At 38.8% G+C, this 25,233-nt stretch overlaps 3 protein-coding genes and 1 long non-coding RNA gene across 4 annotated transcripts; 1 reads left to right on the forward strand and 3 right to left on the reverse strand.

Annotated features, from left to right (window-relative positions):
- Window positions 1–851: 851 nt before the first annotated feature.
- On the reverse strand, window positions 852–3,952 carry LOC149108696 (uncharacterized). Its single transcript, XM_089294521.1, has 2 exons — window positions 3,466–3,952; window positions 852–1,234 (listed from the first exon to the last, which is right to left on the reverse strand). The coding sequence occupies exons 1-2, from the start codon at window positions 3,640–3,642 to the stop codon at window positions 992–994; spliced, it is 420 nt and encodes a 139-aa protein (XP_089150647.1). The 5' UTR covers window positions 3,643–3,952; the 3' UTR covers window positions 852–991.
- Window positions 3,953–5,444: 1,492 nt separating this feature from the next.
- Window positions 5,445–20,256, forward strand: LOC149108697 (uncharacterized). The gene is made up of 2 exons (XR_016208702.1): window positions 5,445–5,778; window positions 19,905–20,256. It is a non-coding gene; the product is annotated as an uncharacterized LOC149108697 (long non-coding RNA).
- Window positions 7,411–8,805, reverse strand: LOC149108698 (uncharacterized). Its single transcript, XM_089294524.1, has 2 exons — window positions 7,743–8,805; window positions 7,411–7,571 (listed from the first exon to the last, which is right to left on the reverse strand). Exons 1-2 carry the CDS (start codon window positions 8,092–8,094, stop codon window positions 7,411–7,413), a joined length of 513 nt encoding a protein of 170 aa, XP_089150650.1. The 5' UTR covers window positions 8,095–8,805.
- LOC149108699 (uncharacterized) lies at window positions 14,216–18,429 on the reverse strand. The gene is made up of 4 exons (XM_089294518.1): window positions 17,949–18,429; window positions 17,625–17,777; window positions 16,670–16,822; window positions 14,216–16,405 (listed from the first exon to the last, which is right to left on the reverse strand). The coding sequence occupies exons 1-4, from the start codon at window positions 18,298–18,300 to the stop codon at window positions 15,849–15,851; spliced, it is 1,215 nt and encodes a 404-aa protein (XP_089150644.1). The 5' UTR covers window positions 18,301–18,429; the 3' UTR covers window positions 14,216–15,848.
- Window positions 20,257–25,233: the final 4,977 nt, after the last annotated feature.

The following is a 25,233-nucleotide window of genomic DNA, read 5'->3' on the forward strand; positions in this document are numbered from 1 at the left end:
CAGAAGTCAGAAAAACATTTTACCAATTGGTCAACAAACTCATTCCCGGCGCCGTGTATCCCTGCCTGCAAGAAATCGTGCACCGAGAACATTTCACTCACATTGCCGACTACGAACGGGAAGGACGAAGGTACGCTTTTGACAGAAACGAAGTCACCGTCACGAACATTCGTATGACGCGATTTTCGTCACCCGAATACTACCCAGACGCACCCTACACCAGCGGATTAACCTGGACACAATCTGGATTGTAAAATAAAATTTGAAAACTTATCACGTGATCTGTCGTCACTTCCGGTCCCCAGACCCTCGCGGCCTACCACTTCCGGTCCCCAGACCCTCACGTCCTCGCGTCCAACCCCGCGCGGCCAGGTTTTGACCGAGCTCGCCCCAGACCTCGCAAAAAGGGTTAGTGCAACCGCTGACCTGAGCCGAAAATCCTGCACGCTGATTGGTCGAGACGCGTCACGTGTCCCCAATACTGCGCTCTGATTGGCTGGGTCTCAAACCGCCCCCCTATACTACTATTACCTTATCAAATCCGAAAGCATTCCAAGTCTATTTGTCAGACAACATACCAACCATAGAAGTGACGATCTTTAACTAACGAAACGGCAATTGATAGGAATTTTTTTCATTCAGGTTATACATATATTCCGTATAAACATGATGATTCCACGTTGCCGTTTGTCTGTTCAGTAATAGATCACGGATGACGTGAAAATATGGAAAAACAAAAAAAGTGGCACACGGGCCATTAGACAAGTGTGTCACGGATTTTCTTACCAAATTTTTATGTCTTCTGTGCTCTATTACCGAACAGACACACGGCAACATGGAATATACTTGTGCTATATAACAAATAAACGAAAAAAATTGTTAACGACTTCATCTATGCATCTGTCCTCCAATAGATCATAAGTAAGAAAGAATCAAAATGCGAGAGTAATTTAACTTATTATAAAAATCACAATAGGCAATGGTAGAGCTATCAGTTACCTATTACTGAATGCTGTTTACCTGCAACCAGAACTACATACTGTTCTCTCGGTTTGATATTTTTGAGATTTTCTTCGAGGGTTGTCTTGAAGTCATCCAAGCTTTCCTGGAGGGTTTTCACGATGACGTCATCTTTCAATTGATCAAAGAGCCCCGCTGCCTCCTCATAAAGTTTACACAAAATTTCACGTTTGTGTGCATCAGCTTTGCTAGCCTCCGATAAAACTTGAAACGTCTGATATAAATAGAAAAATAACTCAAATTAAATAACTCGGCGTTTGCCGATTGGATGAGAATGTGTCAAGTGTCATGGGTCAAAACTTACTAATTCCCTGGAGAAACAACAACTTGAACTTTCGAGTCGCACGTGATCAGGTGGTGAACGTTGAAACCGTGGTGAATTTGTGTGCTAGCCGGCGTTAAGCAGATTTTCTCCGTTTGTTCCATTTTGAGTTGGGAGGTACAAAAAGAAAACACTTAAAATGAAGATTGAGAGGTCGGGGAGCGGCTTTGAATTGTCATCTCCATGATTTATTGATCTAGCTTGCTCTTAAAATCACTCCCTTGACTTTAAAAATTCACAAGTGATTGACTAAGGTGCTTTACGTATTCGTAAGACGCTAGGACCATGGCACACTGCTTCGATAAATCATGACGGAACAATAAGTTTATTGACACATATTTTCCTTCTTAATATATTCTTTTTATAGTCCCACATATTTTTGTATATATTTGTATATGTCATTTTTTCCATTTTTTATCCATCGAAGGTTGTAGTCTGACAGCCGAAAGCTCCAAAGTTTTAACCTTATATAGCCAGTGAACGTTTTCATAAATTTTTCGTGTATTCGAATTGATCGGTGGAGAGTAACTGACAGGAAACTGGTAAAATGGCCGATTGCGATGCTTTCACTCAGAGCTTGTATTCTAGCCCAAGACTATACTGGCGTTCCTAGCAGTCTCTTTTATTCTTAAAATATTCTTAAAATTTCGCAAATTTCATTCTTGATATTCTTGTAAAATATATTCTTATTAAAACAAAAAAAAAAACAAAAAAAAAAACTACTTTTACTCTATTTACAAATTAAAGTTAGGAAAAGTGCTCATGTAAATGATTGTTTTTTTCAGTACTGATAATCCTCGCCTAGATAGCCAAAGTAAGTTCCAGATGTTTTCACTATTTTCCGGCCGCCATATAGAATGTGTAAATTGTCACGCAATAAAAATTAAAATTAGAAACCATTCAGTGGATAAAGTCAAGAAAGTGTGATATTGTAGACGATAAATAAAGAATACAGTCCTCTAAGTTTAAGGCGTGTGCGTTGTCCCAAAGTTGAGCTATTCGTCGAAATGTTCGGCGCAAAATTATAGAGCCTAGTATGGAGCCGCCATGGAAAATAGTGTAAACATCTGAAACTTACTTTGGCTATATAGACAACTGATTATCTGAACCTAACCAAAAAAAAACATTTACGCAAGCACTTTTCCAAATACTTTAACTCCTAAAATGGCTAAAAATCACGAGGCCAGTTTATATTTCTCGACATAGCTTTATTAGCTTGATGTCACGCGCTGCAATAACTCCGAAATTCAAAGTGCGCTGGTTTCCAAACGAAGAATGCAATTGAGCTGGAAATTTGTAAACAGAATCAAATTTAGTACCTCTTATACCTGATGAGGATAAAACCTTTATGGGCTCTTTAGTTTTGGATTTGAGAATTTAATGACGTCACGTGAACACACTGGGCTGTAAATTTGTTCAAAACATTTCGACGAATATTTAAGGTTTGGGAAAACGCACAGATCTTAAACTCGGAGACCTGTCTTCTTTATACATCTCCTATAACATCACAATTTCTTGGGTTCATCCACGGAATGGTTTTCGATTTAAATTCCTATTGCGTGACAGTGAAAATGATCTATATTCATGTTTCTGAATCGTCGTGATCGAACATAACGTAATGACGTTACACGTAAAGTTAACACATTCGAATGCGGCCGGGGGTTTTACTTCTTGGTATACTATGGTATACTGCTTATCCCATGTTTGAATTTTAAAAAAACGCAAGGCTTCAACAGTATGCTTATAACAAAGTCATTTGGGATTTATGGTTTTTAAAAGGGAAAAATTTCAGCCACTAGCTTCTCAAATCTTTGCATGGCCAGTAAGAAACATCTGTAGAAAATCCGGAATTGCGATCTATCGATCTAATCGTGACTGGTGAATATATAAAAAAACATATTTATATACTAGAATTCGCTTCGTATTTACAAATGTGTCTTGGTACGAATACAAAATACAAATAAGCCTTTTAAACAGTTTTAGCCTTTTTATTACAAATTTTTCCAATGCTGCCGATGCCAGTCTAAAACAGCTTGCTAAACTGTTTCAGTTGCTGTTGCGAAACACAGTTCACCACTTCTTGTTTTTTATAGGTCTAAACAGCATTTTAAAAATATTCTTACCTGTCCTGCCGTCCAGCTAGGCTTATCTTCTGACGGATTTAATTCTTCTTTCACTTTGGCTTTCATCTCATCCAATGTTGTTAGTCCTTTACACGATACACCAAGGGCCGCCATCGCTGGAAACATTTCCGATATATCGTCGATTTCTTCGATGGTTTTCGTTCTGCTAGCAGCCATTTTACTAATTTAAACGAATCAGTAGGCGAAGAACATATCATAACAAGATGCGACGCAGAGAAATGCTTCTGAGATTTCAATGCAAGGAACGTAAACCATTCGGCTTCTTCCCTGATGGTACACAGACAATTGTGTGAATTGTAGCCTCGATCTTGTGTGCAGAGGGCATGGATAAGTGATTCTCAGAAAACTGATACGGGGTGATACGTACTCAACGGAACGAGAGTCACAATGCACGGCTTTAAATCGTTAATTCAGCTTATCTATCATCCTAACAGGGAAACTACGGCAAAGTAATTAGTTCAGTCACTATGCCGAGACCGCAGCTTCGGGGTATCGAATGCCTCATGTTGTCGCAGAAATTAAGCTTGATCATGAATTATGAGCACATTCTAGTGAGAATTAGAATAATGAGTCACGCGCAGAGAAGTCACGCTTGATCATGAATTAAGAGCACATTCTAGTGAGAATTAGAATAATGAGTCACGCGCAGAGAAGTCACGCTTGATCATGAATTAAGAGCACATTCTAATGAGAATTAGAATAATAAGTCCCACGCAAAAAAGTCCTCAATGGAGCGAGGGTCACAATGCGCGGCTTTAAATCGTTAATTCAACTTATCTATCATCCTAACAGGGAAACTACGGCAAAGTAATTAGTTCAGTTACTATGCTGACGACGCAGCTTCGAGGTATCGAATGCCACATGTCGCAGAAATTAAGCTTGATCACGAATTAAGAGCACATTCTGATGAGAGTGAGGATAATGAGTCACGCGAGAAAATATCAAATTTTAAGCCTTTTTGTATTTCGTTTGCTCTTACGAATGACGTTTCCGGCTAGTAACCTCTTAACTGCAAATTCGATGTGAATGAAAAGGATAGCAGTTGCAAAAAGTTGTTTTGAATAGTAGGATAAGACACTACCCTTAATTCATGATCTCTGCGAGAACACGCGGCATTTTGAAACCAGGCAGTACGGGGACTACGGGGGTAAAATGCAGAATGAGGTTGAAACACAGACTGCAGACCATGGGTGAAGGCTGCACACTTTTAAAGCGCATATCGTTTTATCTCCATTTTCGAGTGCTAACCATAAACAGGACTAACCTGATCGAGCGTTATTCAGAGTAATCGGAGCGAAAGGCTCCACCCGGTGAGACTGAAAGCTACTGAATATCACTCAGATTAGCCTGAATAAGGGCTTGTTTACAAGGAGAGAGAGGGTTACTCTAGCAAGCGGGTTACCCTAGCACTCACACATTTCGTCTCTTTTTCTTCGTCTTGTTTACAACACAGCCAGGGTAACCCGGGTAGGCGGGTTACCCTATCTGCGTGCAAGGGTTACCCTGGCAGGCTGGTTGACTTTTTCCCTTGTAAACACTCCATGTAGGGTTAACCAGACCCTTTGAGTGTAACAGCGCATTAACTTGACCTGAGTTGCAGGGTTAGCCTAACTGTAAAATTTGCTTGTAAAGCCGGGCTATCTTTTGCTCTCCAGCTAAGGTTAACCCGCTTGCTGGGGTAAAGTCTGCAGTCTACATCATACACTTCGCACTGAATTTTACTCCAGATCTGCAGTCTGAAGTCTGCAATCCGTGTTATTATTCGATTCCTCTAAGCTGCCGGCCTTAGTATAATAACTGAACTAATTTTTTAGCTGTAGTTCCTCTCTAAAGTCTTCAGAGCATAGATTTTTCTGGACAAAAGGAGTTGGTGTTATGATTATATATAGCCATTCATGACCCTCGTACTGCTGATGACGTCCCCCCCCCCCGGTATAAGACACTTAGTTATGCCCTCTGTACACAAGATCGACGCTGCAATTGTCTGTACCATCAGGGACGAAGAATGGTTTACGTTCCTTGAAATCTAGGCATTCTCTCCGTTACAATGTAGCTATCACCTTTTCCCCTCTTGTTATGCTATGTTCTTCGCCTAAATTCGTTTATATTAGTAAAATGGCTGCTAGCAGAACGAAAACCATCGAAGAAATCGACGATATATCGGAAATGTTTCCAGCGATGGCGGCGCTTGGCATATCTTGTAAAGGACTAACAACATTAGATGAGATGAAAGCTAAAGTGAAAGAAGAATTAAATGCGTCAGAAGATAAGCCTAGCTGGACGGCAGGACAGGTAAGAATTCTCCAGCTCGAAATTACTTAAAATGCCACAAAAAAGAGCAGAGGCCTAGGAAATGATGGAAACCGCCTTTCGCAGTGATGTCAACAGCGAAACCGTTTAGCAGCGTGGGTTACAGTGACACAGCGATAACGTTGAAATAATTCGCATTCCTACAGAGTTTGATACGAAGCGAACTTTAGTAAATGTACATCCACTAGCCCCGATTAGGTCGATTGATTTTAGCTCCCTATTTTCTTTGTAGTTTGTTGATTGTTTCGAGATGATTCTTTCATACTTAAGTTAATTGGCAAGAGTACCGTCATTTGCTGATAGTGGGCGAAACACTGACCTACCCTAATGAACTGCCGGAAAGAAAAAAATACCATTCAAATTGGGAATCATTTAACTAGTATTGGCCATGGGTAACTCGTTTGGATAGGACATGCGGGACAGTGTTAAGTCCCTACATGTTGTTCGCTGCTAATCCAGGAATTGGATTCAGTCATGCATACAGAATCATTAGAGAGCACTGGAACCATTAGATTCTAGATTCGACCATTAGATTCTATAGGCTGACACGTATTTTCTCCATTCTGTTTAGTGCATAAAATGCGTTGTTAACGAAATACCAGTTTGTACCGAAAATCACCTGAACAATGAAACCAATTTTAGATTGAAGCTGTTTCCCAGAAACAAAGATTAGTTTTCCACGAATGTAATTAAATCTATATATGCAGTGAATTGAAACGGGTTATTGAAAATTGCTTGCTGCTTTTAAAACGGAACTAGCTTTTAGACGTAGACAATTAGGTTTATTTCTAAGTAAGACTACTGTGAAATTGATAAAATTGTTTTGATGCAAAATCTTTACATATTTCTAAGCTACAATCCTCGTCCCAGTTACCGACGCCAAAGGTTACTAAGTACTGAGTGAAGTTGTCGTTCACATCAATGTTAATTTAGCGAGCTGTATAAGCAGACCGTGACGGCGACGCCAACGGCAACATCAGGAAACAAAAGCTTAAATGAGCAAAAATATGGCTAGGCAGTGGCGTTATAAAGCTTTGCTCATTTCGTAGCGGTCCCCTGCAAAGCAACTACGTGAAATGGCCAAATTCTGCGTATTTCTGAGAATATTACATGTAACGAAGACCGCTAATTTTGTGTATTGACTTTTGGAATTGAACGCTGCCATTATATATCTATTCTGAGCAAGTTTTTACACAGATAAGAGTACTGAACAGATCTAGACAATTGCGGCATTAGAAGGTAGAATGTTAATCCTATTATCAGTACGCGCTGTCCTCGGCCACCGAACTCTTTTTTTAAGCCGAAACTACGGGTGCTTTTACAGGTTATACTGTTGCTATGGTAACCTATTGTTAACACTATTGGCTCACCAGTGGCTGAGCATTTACGTGATACCAATGTTGTATTATCACTTGATCTACAAAGTTAGTATTCATCTGTCAAAGTATAGCTGTTGGAAAAGTGCTCAAAACTGTTACCAGCCTCCTTATGTGGAAAATTCTTTAAGGGGGAATACGATTGTGGTCTTACATTCAAGACTGGCTAAGTAGAGCTAAGTCGAGGGCCCTGTTCTTGTTTGTTTAAAAGCAACGCAGAAATGGCCTCTTTTATTTATTACTTACCACCCTCAGTTGTCATGTCACAGTAAAGGTTTAAAGGATTTCCGTTCTTCTCGAGGTCCAACCAGTAATTACCGCTTACAACTGCTTTTCCTTCACTCGCCTTGATCTCTTTACAAGAATCTGCAGGAAGCTCCGGAATGGAACCAAGGGAAACTGGATTTGAAAGGAATAATCCTATTAATAATCCCATTAGAATTTTATGTCTGGAAGAGGAAGAAAGATTGATCGAGTTCAGGCAAATAGTTTAACGGTAGCAGCAAAAATCGCTCAACACTTCTCAATCATCAACGTCAACATCTTATCTAAGTTTTACAACTTTTTTACCACGTTCTGGGGCCCTGGTTATGTAATATCTGTCGCTGTTCTTGACAAAGTCTTCTGGTCTAGCCTCCTTGGTCCTGTTGTTCAACTCACATATGTCTGTGAACATGACGTAGTTATAGCTTTGACATCTGACATCAGAGAAGCATGCCTCTCTGCAGTCGAGCGAAAGTGGCCGAGCTTTAAGCGTCTTAAAGGTGTGGCCCCGAAGCATCATTTCGAAGACTGAGTAGGTGTCAATCCCGCATTGCTGACTGAAAATGTTGTTGAACATTACAGACACCATGATCAGTAGAGTGATCACGAGACTCATTTGGTGAATCATTTTTGCCACACAAGGTTTCTGCAAGATCATCTCATCATTCTCTTTAGTTGACTATGATTTTCTGCAAAATAACAATTTTGATAAGGAATAAACAACATAATCTGTTTGCAGAACCAAGGTGAGAGGGAATCGGGCTTGTTTGACTCCCTTATATATGGAACAAATATTTATAATTAGTCCAAATTTGCCTTGTTATACGCCAAAACTTCAGTCCCAGTTACAAGCGTCGAAGCTCGATTTGAACTCAGGACTACCGACCCAAAAACATCTAGTAATGGCAAGTTGGAGGGTTTTAAAGGAGCTATGTGACGCTTTGCGCATCTTGAAAAGTTTAGCCGAAATATTTCAAGTTCGTCGTTTGCAACCGTGTCAATCTTCTCCATCTTTACCATCTCTGTTGCTTCATGATTAATTCCCTCTTTGGTGTTTTCTCTCGCAGTAAACTACAATTTAAAGGTTTCCTTCAACTTAAAGATAATTTTGTATGTGAATACGAAAATACCCTGATTGAGGTCTTTTAATAGACCACCAGATTAAAAGACTTTTCGGCCAAATCTGTCTCTTTAAGATAAAGCTTGTGTCTCTGAATTGTGCTAAGAGGTATTCCTAAAAGTCTCCAGTCACTTATTAAACATTTTCCATCCAGTAATGTTTCAGATATTTTCGTAATGTTCCGCTATAAGAAATATTAATTGCAATTTGTTGTTTTTTCATAAAAATAAAGTTTTGTTTGGAATGCGCCATTCATCCATGTACAAATGAAATCTTATACCCGTAGTTATTGGGTCAGTAAATGAGTTTTTTCCAAGGGGGTTTATTGAAATCCTCTGTTCATTTACAGTTTAGAGGGATCAGTATAATTTAACGAAATAAGATGAAAATTTGGCATGAAAATTTCTTCAATCTGAAGTGATGATTCATCTTTGCCGACTCATACAAGGAGAGAAAAATTTTTTAGACAATTGAAAGCTGTTCAGGGTTTCTTTGCTTAACCTAAAGATGACGTTCGTATCTATGAGACGAATGAATACATTTCCTCGAGTTGCAACATATGTTCTGTTTAATTAATGTACCTACGTGTTTACTGTTGTTGTAAGTTGGTTCTATGACTACTTAACGATGAATTAACTCAACAAACTCAACCATCAAAAAATGTTCCACATTTACAAAGTTCTCCATGTTAACTCAGGCGGCCGCTCATGTGCGGGGTGGCCCATAAAAGGTCAGGTGAAGTCAAATTTTTGGGAAATATGCTATTGAGAAAATTAAGTTTTAGCATGCCAAGGTTAACTTACATGCGTGGAACATTCGGTTCTTAAATTTCCTTGAAGACATTTTATTCTAGAACTTTGTGTTCGGACGTTCACTGAGGGGGACTGAACACCACAATACCGCAAAAAGATTCGGCAAATGCCACAATATCGCAAAAAAACAAACAAACAAATAAAAACAAATAAAAAAACAAAAAAGGAAAAAAAGAAACAAAAACTAGAAAAAAACCGCAACACTTCAATACCAAGTCGAAACTCGATGTCATACCGACTCCATTACTCTGTATGTCAAGTTGACATCATTAATAACAGGGAAATAACAATTAGGACTTTGTTGATGAAAGTTATGTCAGGTAATCGTTGATTTGGACAAAAAAAGTGACATCCATTGGCGTGTTGGCTGATAATGAACAAAAATTAATTTATCCTTTTCCAATATGAAACTGGAAAAGGCTCGGAAAACTTTGGAAGACTTAGAAGATAATTTTACATACCGTCCAAAATGCTAAACAACCGCATCCTGCAAGTTCGGAGAATACCACGTAAAATGTTTTACACCCACACTAAGCTACACTAGGCTGGAGAATTACCGGTCATTTTGGATTTGTGTTCGAGGAAAGCTCGGGTGGGAAATTCACATACCTCGTGACCTCATCGTTTTGTAAAAGCTCCGTTTCCAAAACATTTTAGTAAGATGAAAAGCAAAAATGACAGATGACAGCTCAAGTATCATTAACAACCTGCGAGTCGAGGTCTTTCATCTCTATTTCCTCTCGACCTTTTCGCAACAAATGAAATAATTCAAGTACACTGTTTTGTAACTAGATTCAGCTAACCTGACTAAAGTAACCTTTCAATATTATCATTAGTTTAAAGTGTAGTTAATCTTTCTACAGATCAACAGCCAACTGAAAGAAAAACTACCTCCTGCCCTTACCTAAGTTAATACGTGAACATTCCGTTATTCTCTGTGTATGGTCGCATAAGACGCGTCTTAGAAGTAAGGATTTGTCTCAGCAGCAGGAACACTTGCAATAGCCCTTGTAAAGCGGTAGACTACTGATGATACTGGCCTTATTGTGAGTTGTAGTTAGGTCTTCTTGTTTAAGCCATGTTTAAATATCTAAGTGATCCTTGTCAGTAGGACTTGCAGGGGCCACAAACATCTAAGTTTTGCAAAATGAATTAGTTTCTTGACGTGCCACCTGCCTAGTTCTTTCCAGAAATATCACGTGAAATGACCAAAGTAGCTTGCCTGAAATTCTCAAAAAAAAAAAATGTTGAATTTCACAACATTTTTTCTAAACATCTCGAAAAAGTCTTTAAACTGAAGATCTCTTATTTTTGTTTTAAAAACAAACCAATCTTGAATCACGTAGGCCAAAACTTTCAAACTTTTAAACTGTTGGTCCTCGGCCATCGTAGCTTGATTAAAAATATAAAACAAATAGCGGTGATAAACATTTAAAAAACATGCATTTTATGAACTTGACGTTTCGTATGCTAGTCAGCATACATTTTCAAAAGTATAACCGTTAAAATTTTGAAATAGCTTTCCAAAAACTTTAACGGGTATACTTTTGAAAACTGCTGCTTTAGCGCCTTTAGTGTTATGGAATATTTGTGTCAAGTTTACAGCATTAATAACAGGGAAATAACAATTAGGACTTTGTTGATGAACGTTATGTCAGGTAATCGTTGATTTAGACAAAAAAAGTGACATCCGTTGGCGTGTTGGCTGATAATTAAAAAAAAATTAATTTATCCTTTTCCAATAGGAAAGTGGAAAAGGCTCGGAAAACGGTGCAAGACTTTAAAGATAATTTTAAATACCGTCCAAAATGCTATGAAACCGCATCCTGCAGGTTCGGAGAATACCACGTAAAACGTTTCCACCCACACTAAACTATACTAGGCCGGAGAATTACCGGTCATTTTGGATTTGTGTTCGAGGAAAGCTCGGGTGGGAAATTCACGTAGTGACCTCGTAACCCCATCGTTTTCTAAAATTTCCAAAACATTTTCCGTCTACACGAAAACGAGAAGCCGGCGTTTTCAAATTCCACGAGTTTGAAGGCGTTATCGAAAAGCTCCGTCTTCGTGACGGATAAGTGTGGACGGTAGGCCTAACCGTAGAAATAAAGCTGCGTTTTCAAATTCTCCGGCGTGGTGTGGACGCTGCCTCAGAAAAGAATAACGTCCGGACAGGTTCTCGTTTTCACCAGCTCCCTTCCTTCGCCGACTCGACTCTCCCGGCTTCGCCTTTGCTCGTGGTACAGTGTGTGAGAGCTGAATTGTTGTTACTAATTTTCATTGCAGTTAGGTACATAGTCCAGTAACTTCGGACTGATGGAAAAACTGTGTATAGATAAAGTTATCTTATTTTATCTTATCTTCGAGTCTGTTTGCAGGCTATTGTCGCATTTTTCTTCAAATATGTGGAAAACACATGCCTGCTTTATTTGGTTTTGCTGCGGTACCTTTTACTAAGGTAAGATGAAAAGCAAAAATGACAAATGACAGCTCAAGTATCATTAACAACCTGCGAGTCGAGGTCTTTCATCTCTATTTCCTCTCGACCTTTTCGCAACAAATGAAATAATTCAAGTACACTGTTTTGTAGCTAGATTCAGCTAACCGGACTAAAGCAACCTTTCAATATTATCATTAGTTTAAAGTGTAGTTAATCTTTCTACAGATCAACAGCCAACTGAAAGAAACACTGCCTCCTGCCCTTACCTAAGTTAATATGTGAACATTCCGTTATTTTCTGTGTATGGTCGCATAAGACGCGTGTTATAAGTAGGGATTTGTCTCAGCAGCAGGAACACTTGCAAAAGCTCCGTTTTCCGTTTTCCGTTTTCCGTTTTCGGTAGGCCTGCTGCGTTTTTAATTGAATCATTAAAAAAATTAAAAAGAAAATAAAACATCAAAAATTCTGTGTGGCAAAAGCGCTAATAAGCTCATACATTCTTTGTGAAATTTCAATTTGAGCTTTTAAACCCGCGTCGGAGGCCCTGTTAGGAGTAAATTCCGACAAGCGACATGGCCTTGAAACGGCGACATGAGAGCTATGAATTGGCGACGAACGACAGACTACTCTAGCGAAATAGAGAAAGCGAAACCAATGGCAAGATAGACCGACGACGAATTTCGGAACTGAGAATGCAGTGATTGTTTTAAACGTCTGAGTCGAAGTGAAGACGCGTATGCAGAGTTTTAAATGTGTTTTCCTCTCTCACGCGCGATGTCGACGGGTCGTGAAACACATGCTTTCTTATATATATGCTAAAACGTCCATGTCGAAATTAAATCGAGTCCGTCATTACTGAGTATTTTCTCTCACTCTCAGCTGAGAGAGCAGTGGCCTAAAACGCCTAAAAACACGCTTAAGGAAAAAGGAAACAAATCTTCGAAAGTCTGCTTCATATGTTTATCAGTGGGTCACCAGTAAAAGAATATGAGGTTGTATTATCAACAAATGGCATTATGGAAGGAAAAGAGAGACAGGGGAAAGCTGCCAAGGTCTTCTCGTCTTCAGCAGAAAGTAAAGGTTACGCCAAATTCAAAGGAAGATTATAGAGAGGAGAGATTATCTGATTGAGGCCGGTGAGATTTTGAGTTAAAGAACGGTTGTTAAACATAAACATGGTAAAAATAGTCATAGGTTCGATTGTACTTTAGGTCCAAATACTGACTGGAAAATGGTTGAAAATAGCAATTCCAAGCGTCTAAATTTCAAAATTTCCCGGGGGAGCATGCCCCCGCATCTCCTAGGAGGTTAGCAACTTCAGCACTCAAAAGCATGCCCAAGCCCTCAGAAAGCATGCCCCCAATATGCCCCCCAGCATGCCCCCTAGCCCCTTGAAGCCCCTTGAAGTAGCTAAGAAGTCTTTTCCTTCATTCAGAGTCGAAATGTGATTCTTGAAAAGTAACCTTAAAGTAATCATTAAACCCACTGACCGGAGAAATGTTGGCTCTGCATAAGAATTCCTAGTGCTGAAAAGTGTTCGAAGTAAGTGCAAAGCATACAAGGAGTAAATTATATCCAAAGAGATTCGTTATTATATATGTACTGGACTAAAACAGCAAGGAACCTTCATTGCGTGAGAAATAGTAGTTTCAGCGTGAGAACGAACGATTGAATTCGTTTGCGTGAGCCTCATGCTCAATGCTTGAGACTTGAGAGCACTGTGTCGGTTTTTTTTTCAATACATCGCGCTCAAATTCCTTGGGACAGTTAATCGTGCTGTGCCCTTCCAATATTCAGTATTAATCTCTTTGTAGCTCCATCAGAAACTGTATCGCTCATGGCAATGAGGCAAGTATTGTAAACAAAGATTCTCCTATTGAAAACCGCCCTATCAACTAGTTATACTGTTTATAGCAGCCTAGATTTAGACTGGCTTTTGATTTCAATATAGGTACACAACGGCACTTTTGATATTTGATTATGAGGTCTTTGTGGGTACAGTCAATTATTCATTTTTTCTTTATTTTCAAGCTTGCTTCTGGAATTTGACACAACAGGATCCTGCAAAAGAGTTTTTGGAAAATTAACAAATTCGTAGCGTAGTATTGATCCGTCAAAGCATAACTGCTGGACAGTGCTGGAAACTGTTGCCAGCCGGATCAGATTCATAATTATAAGGATGAAATTCACTGCAAATGTAATGTTTTTCGGTTTATTTTGGAAAACGCTATACGGGCCGAGTATATTGCCTCGTCTAAATTTGGTTTTGTAATCTTCCAGATGCGTGAGACTGGATCAGTTCAGCAGATTTGGAATTTGAGATGGACTGTTATGTGTTCAAAAAAACATGTGTTTCCATGAGATGTTCTTCAAACGACTTAAGTTCAGGAAAGAAGAGATTTCACCATTTATATATATTTAAAACCTACTTTATTTGGTTTTGCTGCGGAGCCTTTTACTAAAGCAAGATAAAAAGCAAAAATGGTACACGACTTATCAGGAGCTCAAATATTAGTCTCTATATTAAGCACATAGTATTGATTTTCTTCATTCTATTACACCATGTACACATCTCTTCTCTCAAGAATTCTGTGTTCTCTCAACATCTATAGGAGCCTTACAATAACTGGAGACTGACTAGAAAACTTACTTCAGTCTGTAGACTCAAATGTACATTATTTTTCTGTCCGTCTATCCACTGTATATATATTTTCTTGAAAACATGTAAATGCATGAGTAAATAGAGTTGGTGCTGTTGTTATTGTAAATCTATTTTATTGTCCTGTCTCGAGCATCTAATTCGTGATTGACGACAAGAACCTGCTAGTCGAGGTCTTTCATCTCCATTTCTTCCCGGTCCTTTTTGAAACAATTAAATAATTTAACGTCTACTTTCTGAAATACAGTAAGTACTAGTAGTTATATTAGACAGATAGTATTTCGTATGTCAGACGAAGCCTATGGGCCAATGATATTTTTTAAAACTTTGTTGTTAATTTACTGATCTCTCGTCGTAGGTCTACGCTTAATCCTTTTTGCTTTTTGTTATTGCAACTAAACAAATTTACACCAACTTTTTATGCGTCTTTGTTTTCATTCGGTCAAAGTAGCTGTGGATTCACGAGAGGTAGCCATCTCCCCCACTGGGGTACCCCCCTAAGTAGAGTATACAGGGAAACTCCGCTTGGTAGGGGTCCTTTACCAGGCCGAAGATCGATAAAACGGTAGAGTTTTCACGAGTTGAAGTATAGACAGGTATAGATAGGTATTCAAAAAGGGCCTTTCAAAATATTGTGAACAGGTATATTAGCGACGAGGAAGAGCGCAGACCTCTTTGTTCGGTTTGAAATGGACGACTTGGGTTTTTCTTTTAGGGTTGAAATACTCTGGTGGACCAAGGAAAGCGAAGAATGATCATCGCAGTAAATTTTCCAATTTAAGCACTTGGAAAGAAGAAGTGTGAAAAAAAATCAGGGCTTCAACGGGATTCGAACCCGTGACCTCCGCGAATACCGGTGCGATGCTCTACCAACTGAGCTATGAAGCCACACATTTGGAGCGAGGTCAATTAATTGAGTTCATATCTTCCCGTGAGGAGTGAAATGATGTGAAGTATATATGAAATAATTCATATTTGAACTGCGGTGGACCCTTGTTGGGTAGAAAGATTTCTGCAGGTCAGTAAAATGGTCGGCATGGAAGGTACAAGGGAGGGTTACCTTTTCTGTTAAAAATGGTTTAAAAATGTTTGGAGATGACAGGGGCGGTGGGTATCATTCCATTATAACATTAAGTCGAGTATTACCCCTTGAGTAGCCGGATAGATCCTTAGACTCCGGGGTACCACAGAGAATGTTATGAAGAAAGTTTATCATCCATAAGCGAAACGACGCAGAAGGCTGGAGTCAATTCCCAAAACTTAGTTTAGCACGTGCAATGTCTATCCAACTTTGGAAGTAAAGCATTCTAGCACTATAAACTTATTCCAGTCGAATTAACTAGAACTCTACAACATGTGAAGTACAGTGCAATCGGTTCTTTTAACGAACAAAAACTTTCCAGAAATCACCAGACGACACTCCAACATAACGGTCATCGCATTCCAATCTCTCAAACCCCCCATCATCCTGAAACAAATGCCAATGGTATAAATTGAACACAAAAGCAGCGTGATTGGATAATCTCCCATGACCGTGGGCCGAAGGACCCCATTTACCAATCTTATACGCTGGTGTGGCCCAACCATCGGCTCCCCACTCATGACAACGTTTGGCCATCTCCGAGTCGTCATCATCCATCGTTACAAACGAGCCACAGGCGTAGGGCTGGGCATCTGACTGACCGCTAAAGTACTGGACCACAGCTTCCCCAGAGCTGTTAGTGACCGTGGCCACGAGGAACGTACGTCCCCCTTGCTTACTGCAGTGGAATCGCAGTTGACTGAAAGACAGGTGTGTTCTCAGTTCGAGCATTGCGCTGTCTGTAAGAAACGTCTTATTGTTATCACAGCTGCTTATTCCGTGGTATGATGTCTCAAGTGACAACGGGAAGGGAGATGAGCCGTCAATCACAACGTTAGAGACAAGAAGCCAGCCTCCTGAAATCAAGAAACAATCAGTGTTTGTTTGACGAACGAAACGTTTCATGGTCTTCAGCAAGGCTGAAAATTTATTTTATACGAAAATTCATTCTAAAAATTTTAGCAGTAAGTCATACTCTAGGTATTGGACTGAGACTAGCTTGCAGCTGACGCTAATGCAAGGGATTCTTGCCAAATGCAAATCTAAAATCCTGTACTCGTTTGTTTCAAAGGAAAGATATTTAATTGCCCTTTCTATTCTGAAAATTATCCATTACTTACCACCGTCAGTTGTCATGTCACAGGAGACTTTTAAAGGGTTTCCGTTCTTCTCGGGGTCGATCCAGTACTTCCCGTCTCCTTTGGAGTACCCAGAGTCCCGGATGCGCTTACAAGAGCCACTCGGACGATAGGAATACCAGCCTAAAGGTAAGACTATATAAAAGCAAGATGCTTTTCATTCTAATCTGTTTGAAGTACTGAGGAACCAGTAGTAATAAAACTAAGGCGGCTGACAACAGTTTCCAGCACCTTCCTAGACTTAGATTTTGATGGGTCATTATAACCGCTCTTTATCAGTGATGAACACGTTGTTATCATCTTCCTGACAAAACGTGTTGCCATAACAACAGTATGACTGCTAAAAACATTCTTAAGGTTCGCTTTAACTGGTAATAACTCAAAAGTGAGCTCGGTGACCTCTTATTTTTTATTATCTTATTCTGATTTACATGATAAGATGCAACTTTTGGCAAAGTTCAGTCTACAAGGAAGTTCAGAGTCATCTTAAATTTTTGAAGATTTATGGTCGCTCTGAACCCATTAGACAATATAAAATTTGTAAAAAGTTGCATCTTATCATGCAAATCAAAATAAGATAATGAAAAATGGGGGCCACCGAACTCTTTTTTGAAGCCGAAACTACGGGTGCTTTTACAGGTTATACTGTTGCTATGGTAACCTATTGTTAACACTATTGGCTCACCAGTGGCTGAGCATTTACGTGATACCAATGTTGTGTTATCACTTGATCTACAAAGTTAGTATTCATCTGTCAAAGTATAGCTGTTGGAAAAGTGCTCAAAACTGTTACCAGCCTCCTCATGTGGAAAATTCTTTAAGGGGGAATACGATTGTGGTCTTACATTCAAGACTGGCTAAGTAGAGCTAAGTCGAGGGCCCTGTTCTTGTTTGTTTAAAAGCAATGCAGAAATGGTCTCTTTTATTTATTACTTACCACCCTCAGTTGTCATGTCACAGTAAAGGTTTAAAGGATTTCCGTTCTTCTCGAGGTCCAACCAGTAATTACCGCTTACAACTGCTTTTTCTTCACTCGCCTTGATCTCTTTACACGAATCTGCAGGAAGCTCCGGAATGGAACCAAGGGAAACTGGATTTGAAAGGAATAATCCCATCAATAATCCCATTAGAATTTTATGTCTGGTAGAGGAAGTAGGATTGATCGAGTTCTGGCAAATAGTTTAACGGTAGCAGCAAAAATCGCTCAACACTTCTCAATCAGCATCGTCAACATCTTATCTAAGTTTTACAACTTTTTTACCGCGTTTTGGAGCCCTGGTTATGTAATATCTGTCGCTGTTCTTGACAAAGTCTTCTGGTCTAGCCTCCTTGGTCCTGTTGTTCAACTCACATATGTCTTTGAACATGACGTAGTTATAGCTTTGACATCTGACATCAGAGAGGCAAGCCTCTCTGCAGTCGAGCGAAAGTGGCCGAGCTTTAAGCGTCTTAAAGGTGTGGCCCCGAAGCATCATTTGGAAGACTGAATAGGTGTCAATCCCGCATTGCTGACTGAAAATGTTGTTGAACATTACAGACACCATCAACAGTAGCGTGATCACGAAACTCATTTGGTGAATCATTTTTGCCACACAAGGTTTCTGCAAGATCATCTCATCATTCTCTTTAGGTGACTATCATCTTCTGCAAAATAACAATTTTGATAACGAATAAACAACATAATCTGGTCGCAGAACCAAGGTGAGAGGGAATCGGGCTTGTTTGACTTCCTTATATATGGAACAAATATTTATAATTAGCGTAAACTTGCCTCAGTCGATTTGAACGCAGGACTACCGACCCAAAAACATCTAGTAATGGCAAGTTGGAGGGTTTTAAAGGAGCTATGTCACGCTTTGCGCATCTTGAAAAGTTTAGCCTAAATATTTCAAGTTCGTCGTTTGCAATCGTGTCAATCTTCTCAATCTTTACCATCTCTGTTGCTTCATGATTAATTCCCTCATTGGTGTTTTCTCTCGCAGTAAACTACAATTTAAAGGTTTCACGAAAATACGGTGATTGAGCTCGTTTAAAAGACCACTGGATTAAAAGACTTTTCGGCCAAATCTGCCTCTTTGAGATAAAGCTTGTGTCTCTGAATTGTGCTAAGAGGTATTCCTAAAAATCTTCAGTCACTTATTAAACATTTTCCATTCTGGAATGTTTCAGATATTTTCGTGATGTTCCGCTAGAAGCAATATTAACTGCAATCCGTTATTTTTTCATGAAAATAAAATTTTATTTGGAATGCGCCATTCATCCATGTATAAGCGAAATCTTATACCGGTAGTTATTGGGTCAGTAAATGAGTTTTTTTCAAGGGGGTTTACTGAAATGCTCTGTTCATGCATTTACAGTTTAGAGGGATCAGCATAATTTAACGAAATAAGATAAAAATTTGGCATGAAAATTTCTTCAATCTGAAGAGATGATCCATCTGCGCCGACCCATACAAGGAGAGAAAGCATTTTTATACCATTAATAGCTGTTCAGGATTTTTTTGCTGAACCAAAAGATGACGTTCGTATCTATGAGACGAATGAATACATTTCTTCGAGTTGCAACATATGTTCTGTTTAATTAATGTACCTACGTGTTTACTGTTGTTGTAAGTTGGTTCTATGACTACTTAATGATGAATTAACTCAACAAACTCAACCATCAAAAAATGTTCCAAATTCACTAAATTTTCCATGTTAACTCACGCGGCCGCTCATGTGCGGGGCGGCCCATAAAAGGTTACGATGGAGCCAAAGTTTTAGGAAATATGCTATTGAGAAAATTAAGTTTTGGCATGCCAAGGTTAACTTACATGCGTGGAACATTCGGTTCTTAAATTTCCTTGAAGACATTTTATTATAGAATTTTGTGTTCGGACGTTCACCGAGGAGGACTGAACACCGCAATACCGCAAAAAGATTCGGCAAATGCCATAATCTCGCAAAAAAAGCAAAAACAAACAAACAAACAAAAAAAAAGAAAAAGAAAGAAACGAAAAGTCGCCAAATACCGCAACACTTCAATACCAAGTCAAAACTCGATGTCATACCGACTCCATTACTCTGTATGTCAAGTTGACATTAATAACAGGGAAATAACAATTAGGACTTTGTTGATGAACGTTATGTCCGGTAATCGTTGATTTAGACAAAATAAGTAACATCCATTGGCGTGTTGGCTGATAATTAACAAAAATTAATTTATCTTTTTCCAATAGGAAACTGGAAAAGTCTCGGAAAACGTTGGAAGACTTGGAGGATAATTTTACATACCGTCCAAAATGCTAAACAACCGCATCCCGCAGGTTCGGAGAATACCACGTAAAATGTTTTCCACCCACACTAAGCTACACTAGGCCGGAGAATTACCGGTCATTTTGAATTTGTGTTCGAGAAGAAGTCGGGTGGGAAATTCACATGCCTTGTGACCTCATCGTTTTCATAAAGCTCCGTTTTGAAAAAGTTTTCCGTCTACACGAAAACGAAAAGCCGGCGTTTTCAAATTCCTCGGGTTTGAAGAGCCTTTTCGGAAAGCTCCGTTGTCGTGACGGATAAGTGTGGACGGTAGGCCTAACCGTAGACGCTGCCTCAGAAAACAATAGCGTCCGCGCAGGCTCTCGTTTTCACCAGCTCGCTTCCCTCGCCGACTCGACTCTCGCGGCTTCACCTTTGCTCGTGGTATAGTGTGGGAGAGCTGAATTGTTGTTATTAATTTTCATTGTAGTTAAGTAGATAGTCAGTAACTTAATCGACTGATGGAAAAATCGTATATAAATAAAGTTATCTTATTTTATCTTATCTTATCTTAGAGCCTGTTTGCAGGCTAGTGTCGCATTTTTCTTCAAATACTGTGTGGAAAACACATGCCTACTTTATTTGGTTTTGCTGCGGTACCTTTTACTAAGGTAAGATGAAAAACAAAATTAAATGACACGCGAGAGCTCAAATATCATGAAGAACCTGCGAGTCGAGGTCCTTCAACTCCATTTCTTCCCGACCTTTTTGCAACAAATTAAATCATCCAAGTACAATATCAATGTTTGTAGCAAGATTCAGCTAACTTGACTAAAGGAACCTTTCAATATTATCATTATTGTAAAGTGTAATTAATCTTTCTACAGATCAACAGTCAACTCAAATAAATACCGCGTCTTGTCCTTATCTAAGTTAAATGACAATTTGGCAGCTGAATATTCCGTTATTTTCTGTGTATGGTCGCATAAGACGCGTCTTATAAGTAGCATTTGTCCCAGTATCACGAATACTAACAATATCCCTTACAAAGTGGTAGACTGATGATAGTGGCCTTATTGTGAGTTGTACTTAGGTCTTGCTGTTTACGCAATATTTAAATATTTAAGTGATGACTTCCAGGGGCTACAAACGTCATATTTTTCATAATGGATAAGGTTCTTCACGTTACACCTGTCTAGTCCTTTCCGAGGGCAAATATGCTAGTTTTAAGAACATCAAATTTCCAAAGGGCAACCATCAGACCGATAGTTCCGAGACACAAACACTCTATTGTCTTTCTTGTTCACCACTAAATTTTCTTCCGCGCACCAGTTCAAAAATCATGTTGAATTATTTTCAACTTTTTTAGCCGTGAAAGCCAAATGTAAAATTTAAAAAGGAAAATAAACAAAACCCACTCAATACAGTTCCATTTGTTTATTTATTTTTTTTTATAAGCTTGCTTCTTTACAGGAAAATTTTCACGGACGAACACTATCCATCCAGGTATTTTCCTCGGACTGGCACAATGGGCTGGTATAGTGTCTTGGGATCCGAGCGCACCTATGATATGGGACAATTTTTCTATTTTTAGAACAAATTGCGCCATCCTGACGACACATATCCGCGCGGATCCACGCACATGTCGGGGGCTCTCGCGTGGATGTTGTCACCTTGCGTGATCGAGTCGTGAGAGTTGCGAGATTCTCTTGCAGATTTTTCACGGCGATGGCAGAGAATAAGGCAGGGAATAAGAACCAGGGCTCTTATATGTAGTTTTATGCTCTGAGCTAATGGAAAAGGTGAGTTTTTCAGGGTCGAAAACATGACTTCGATTTCGCGCCGTGAATGAGTGCTCGCGCTAGTTGTACGCGTGAGCTTTTGTGCTTGTTCTATAAAGATAAGTTATGTAAGAAAACTCTTAACTCTGGTATCGAGTTAATTTGTGAGTTTCCCAAACAATGCTTAATCACAACCAAACCCTGTTTTTATAGTTTCTTATTGTTTCTGTTTGTTTGGCGAGTTTCCAAAAGTTTTTGAAAGGAAAGTCTGACGCATAAAAGTAGCTCATTTGCATAATGCAGCTCGTGCACTTTCAAGTTCGAGTCGGTGTTTTCAATTGTCAACAAATCTTGATTAAGATTTCTTTCGTTGTCTTTTGTGCCGAGATGCTGTAACAATTTTCACCAACGCCAAAAGATTACTAATATCATGTGTGTTTCTTTAACATAGTGAAATTTTACACTGCGAAAATAAAATAGACAAGGAGTTTTGATAACGAAATAAGATGAAAATTTGGCATGAAAATTTCTTCAATCTGAAGTGATGATTCATCTTTGCCGACTCATACAAGGAGAGAAAAGTTTTTTAGACAATTGAAAGCTGTTCAGGGTTTCTTTGCTTAACCTAAAAATGACGTTCGTATCTATGAGACGAATGAATACATTTCCTCGAGTTGCAACATATGTTCTGTTTAATTAATGTACCTACGTGTTTACTGTTGTTGTAAGTTGGTTCTATGACTACTTAATGATGAATTAACTCAACAAACTCAACCATCAAAAAATGTTCCACATTCACAAAGTTCTCCATGTTAACTCAGGCGGTCGCTCATGTGCGGGGTGGCCCATAAAAGGTCAGGTGAAGCCAAATTTTTAGGAAATATGCTATTGAGAAAATTAAGTTTTGGCATGCCAAGGTTAACTTACATGCGTGGAACATTCGGTTCTTAAATTTCCTTGAAGACATTTTATTCTAGAACTTTGTGTTCGGACGTTCACCGAGGAGGACTAAACACCGCAATACCGCAAAAAGATTCGGCAAATGCCACAATATCGCAAAAAAACAAACAAACAAATAAAAACAAATAAAAAAACAAAAAAGGAAAAAAAGAAACAAAAACTAGAAAAAAACCGCAACACTTCAATACCAAGTCGAAACTCGATGTCATACCGACTCCATTACTCTGTATGTCAAGTTGACATCATTAATAACAGGGAAATAACAATTAGGACTTTGTTGATGAACGTTATGTCAGGTAATCGTTGATTTAGACAAAATAAGTAACATCCATTGGCGTGTCGGCTGATAATTAACAAAAATTATTTATCTTTTTCCAATAGGAAACTGGAAAAGTCTCGGAAAACGTTGGAAGACTTGGAGGATAATTTTACATACCGTCCAAAATGCTAAACAACCGCATCCCGCAGGTTCGGAGAATACCACGTAAAATGTTTTCCACCCACACTAAGCTACACTAGGCCGGAGAATTACCGGTCATTTTGAATTTGTGTTCGAGAAGAAGTCGGGTGGGAAATTCACATACGTCGTGACCTCATCGTTTTCATAAAGCTCCGTTTCCAAAAAGTTTTCCGTCCAGACGAAAACGAGAAGTCGGCGTTTTCAAATTCCTCGGGTTTGAAGAGCCTTTTCGGAAAGCTCCGTTGTCGTGACGGATAAGTGTGGACGGTAGGCCTAACGTTAAGCGTAGAAATAAAGCTGCGTTTTCAAATTCTCCGGCGCGGTGTGGACGCTGCCTCAGAAAACAATAGCGTCCGGGAAGGTTCTTGTTTTCGCCAACTTGCTTCCCTCGCCGACTCGACTCTCGCGGCTCCGTCTTTACTCGTGGTACAGTATGTGAGAGCTGAATTGTTGTTACTAATTTTTATATTAGTCAAGTAGATAGTCCAGTACTTCGGACTGATGGAAAAGCCGTGTATAAATAAAGTTACCTTATTTTATCTTATCTTAGAGCCTGTTTGCAGGCTATGTCGCATTTTTCTTCAAATATGTGGAAAACACATGCCTACTTTATTTGGTTTTGCTGCGGTAACTCTTACTAAGGTAAGATGAAAAGCAAAAATGACAAATGAGAGCTCAAGTATCATTAACAACCCGCGAGTCGAGGTCTTTCATCTCCATTTCCTCTCGATCTTTTCGCAACAAATTGAATAATTCAAGTACACTGTTTTGTAGCTAGATTCAGCTAACCTGACTAAAGTAATCTTTCAATATTATCATTAGTTAAAGTGTAGTCAATCTTTCTACAGATCAACAACCAACTAAAAGAAACACTACCTCTTGCCCTTACCTAAGTTAATACGTGAGTATTCCGTTATTTTCTGTGTATGGTCGCATAAGACGCGTCTTATAAGTAAGGATTTGTCTCAGCAGCAGGAACACTTACAATATCCCTTGTAAAGTGGTAGACGACTGATGATATCGGTCTTATTGTGAGTTGTAGTTAGGTCTTCCTGTTTACGCAATGTTTAAATATCTAAGTGATCCTTGTCAGTAGGACTTGCAGAGGCCAAAACGTCTAAGTTTTGCAACATGAATTAGTTTCTTCACGAGCCACCTGCCTAGTCCTTTCCAGAAATATCACGTGAAATCGCCAAAATAGCTTGCCAAAAATTCTCAAAAAAAAAAAAAAAGTGTTGAATTTCACAACATTTTTTATAAACATCTCGAAAAAGTCTTTAAATATCTCTTATTTTTGTTTTAAAAACAAACCAATCTTGAATCACTTAGGCCAAAGCTTTCAAACTTTTAAACTGTTGGTCCTCGGCCATCGAAGCTTGATTTAAAAATACAAAACGAACCGCGGTGGTAGAACATTTGAAAAACATGCAGTTTATGAACTTGACGTTTCGTATGTTAGTCAACATACATTTTCAAAAGTATCACCGTTAAAATTTTGAAATAGCTTTCCAAAAACTTTAACGGTTATACTTTTGAAAATTGCTGCTTTAGCGCTTTTAGTGTTATGGAATATTTATGTCAAGTTTACAGCATTAATAACAGGGAAATAACAGTTAGGACTTTGTTGATGAACGTTATTTCAGATAATCGTTGATTTAGACAAAAAAAGTGACATCCATTGGCGTGTTGGCTGATAATGAACAAAAATTAATTTATCTTTTCCAATATGAAACTGGAAAAGGCTCGGAAATCGTTGGAAGACTTAAAGGATAATTTTACATACCGTCCAAAATGCTAAACAACCGCATCCTGCAAGTTCGGAGAATACCACGTAATTTTTAGAGGGCCACTGGTTTGTTAGTATTTTTATGCTATTTTAGTGCTACCCTCTTTAAATAAAGTCTTTACTTACTTACTTACTTACTTACTTACTTACTTACTTACTTACTTACTTACTTACTTACTTACTTACTTACTTACTTACTTACTTACTTACTTACTTACTTACTTACTTACTTACTTACTTACTTACTTACTTACTTACTTACTTACTTACTTACTTACTTACTTACTTACTTACTTACTTACTTACTTACTTACTTACTTACTTAC

This window comes from Orbicella faveolata, unplaced genomic scaffold (assembly GCF_042242905.1).
Source record: "Orbicella faveolata isolate gen_17 unplaced genomic scaffold, um_ofav_v1 contig_25, whole genome shotgun sequence".
Lineage (NCBI taxonomy): Eukaryota > Metazoa > Cnidaria > Anthozoa > Scleractinia > Merulinidae > Orbicella > Orbicella faveolata.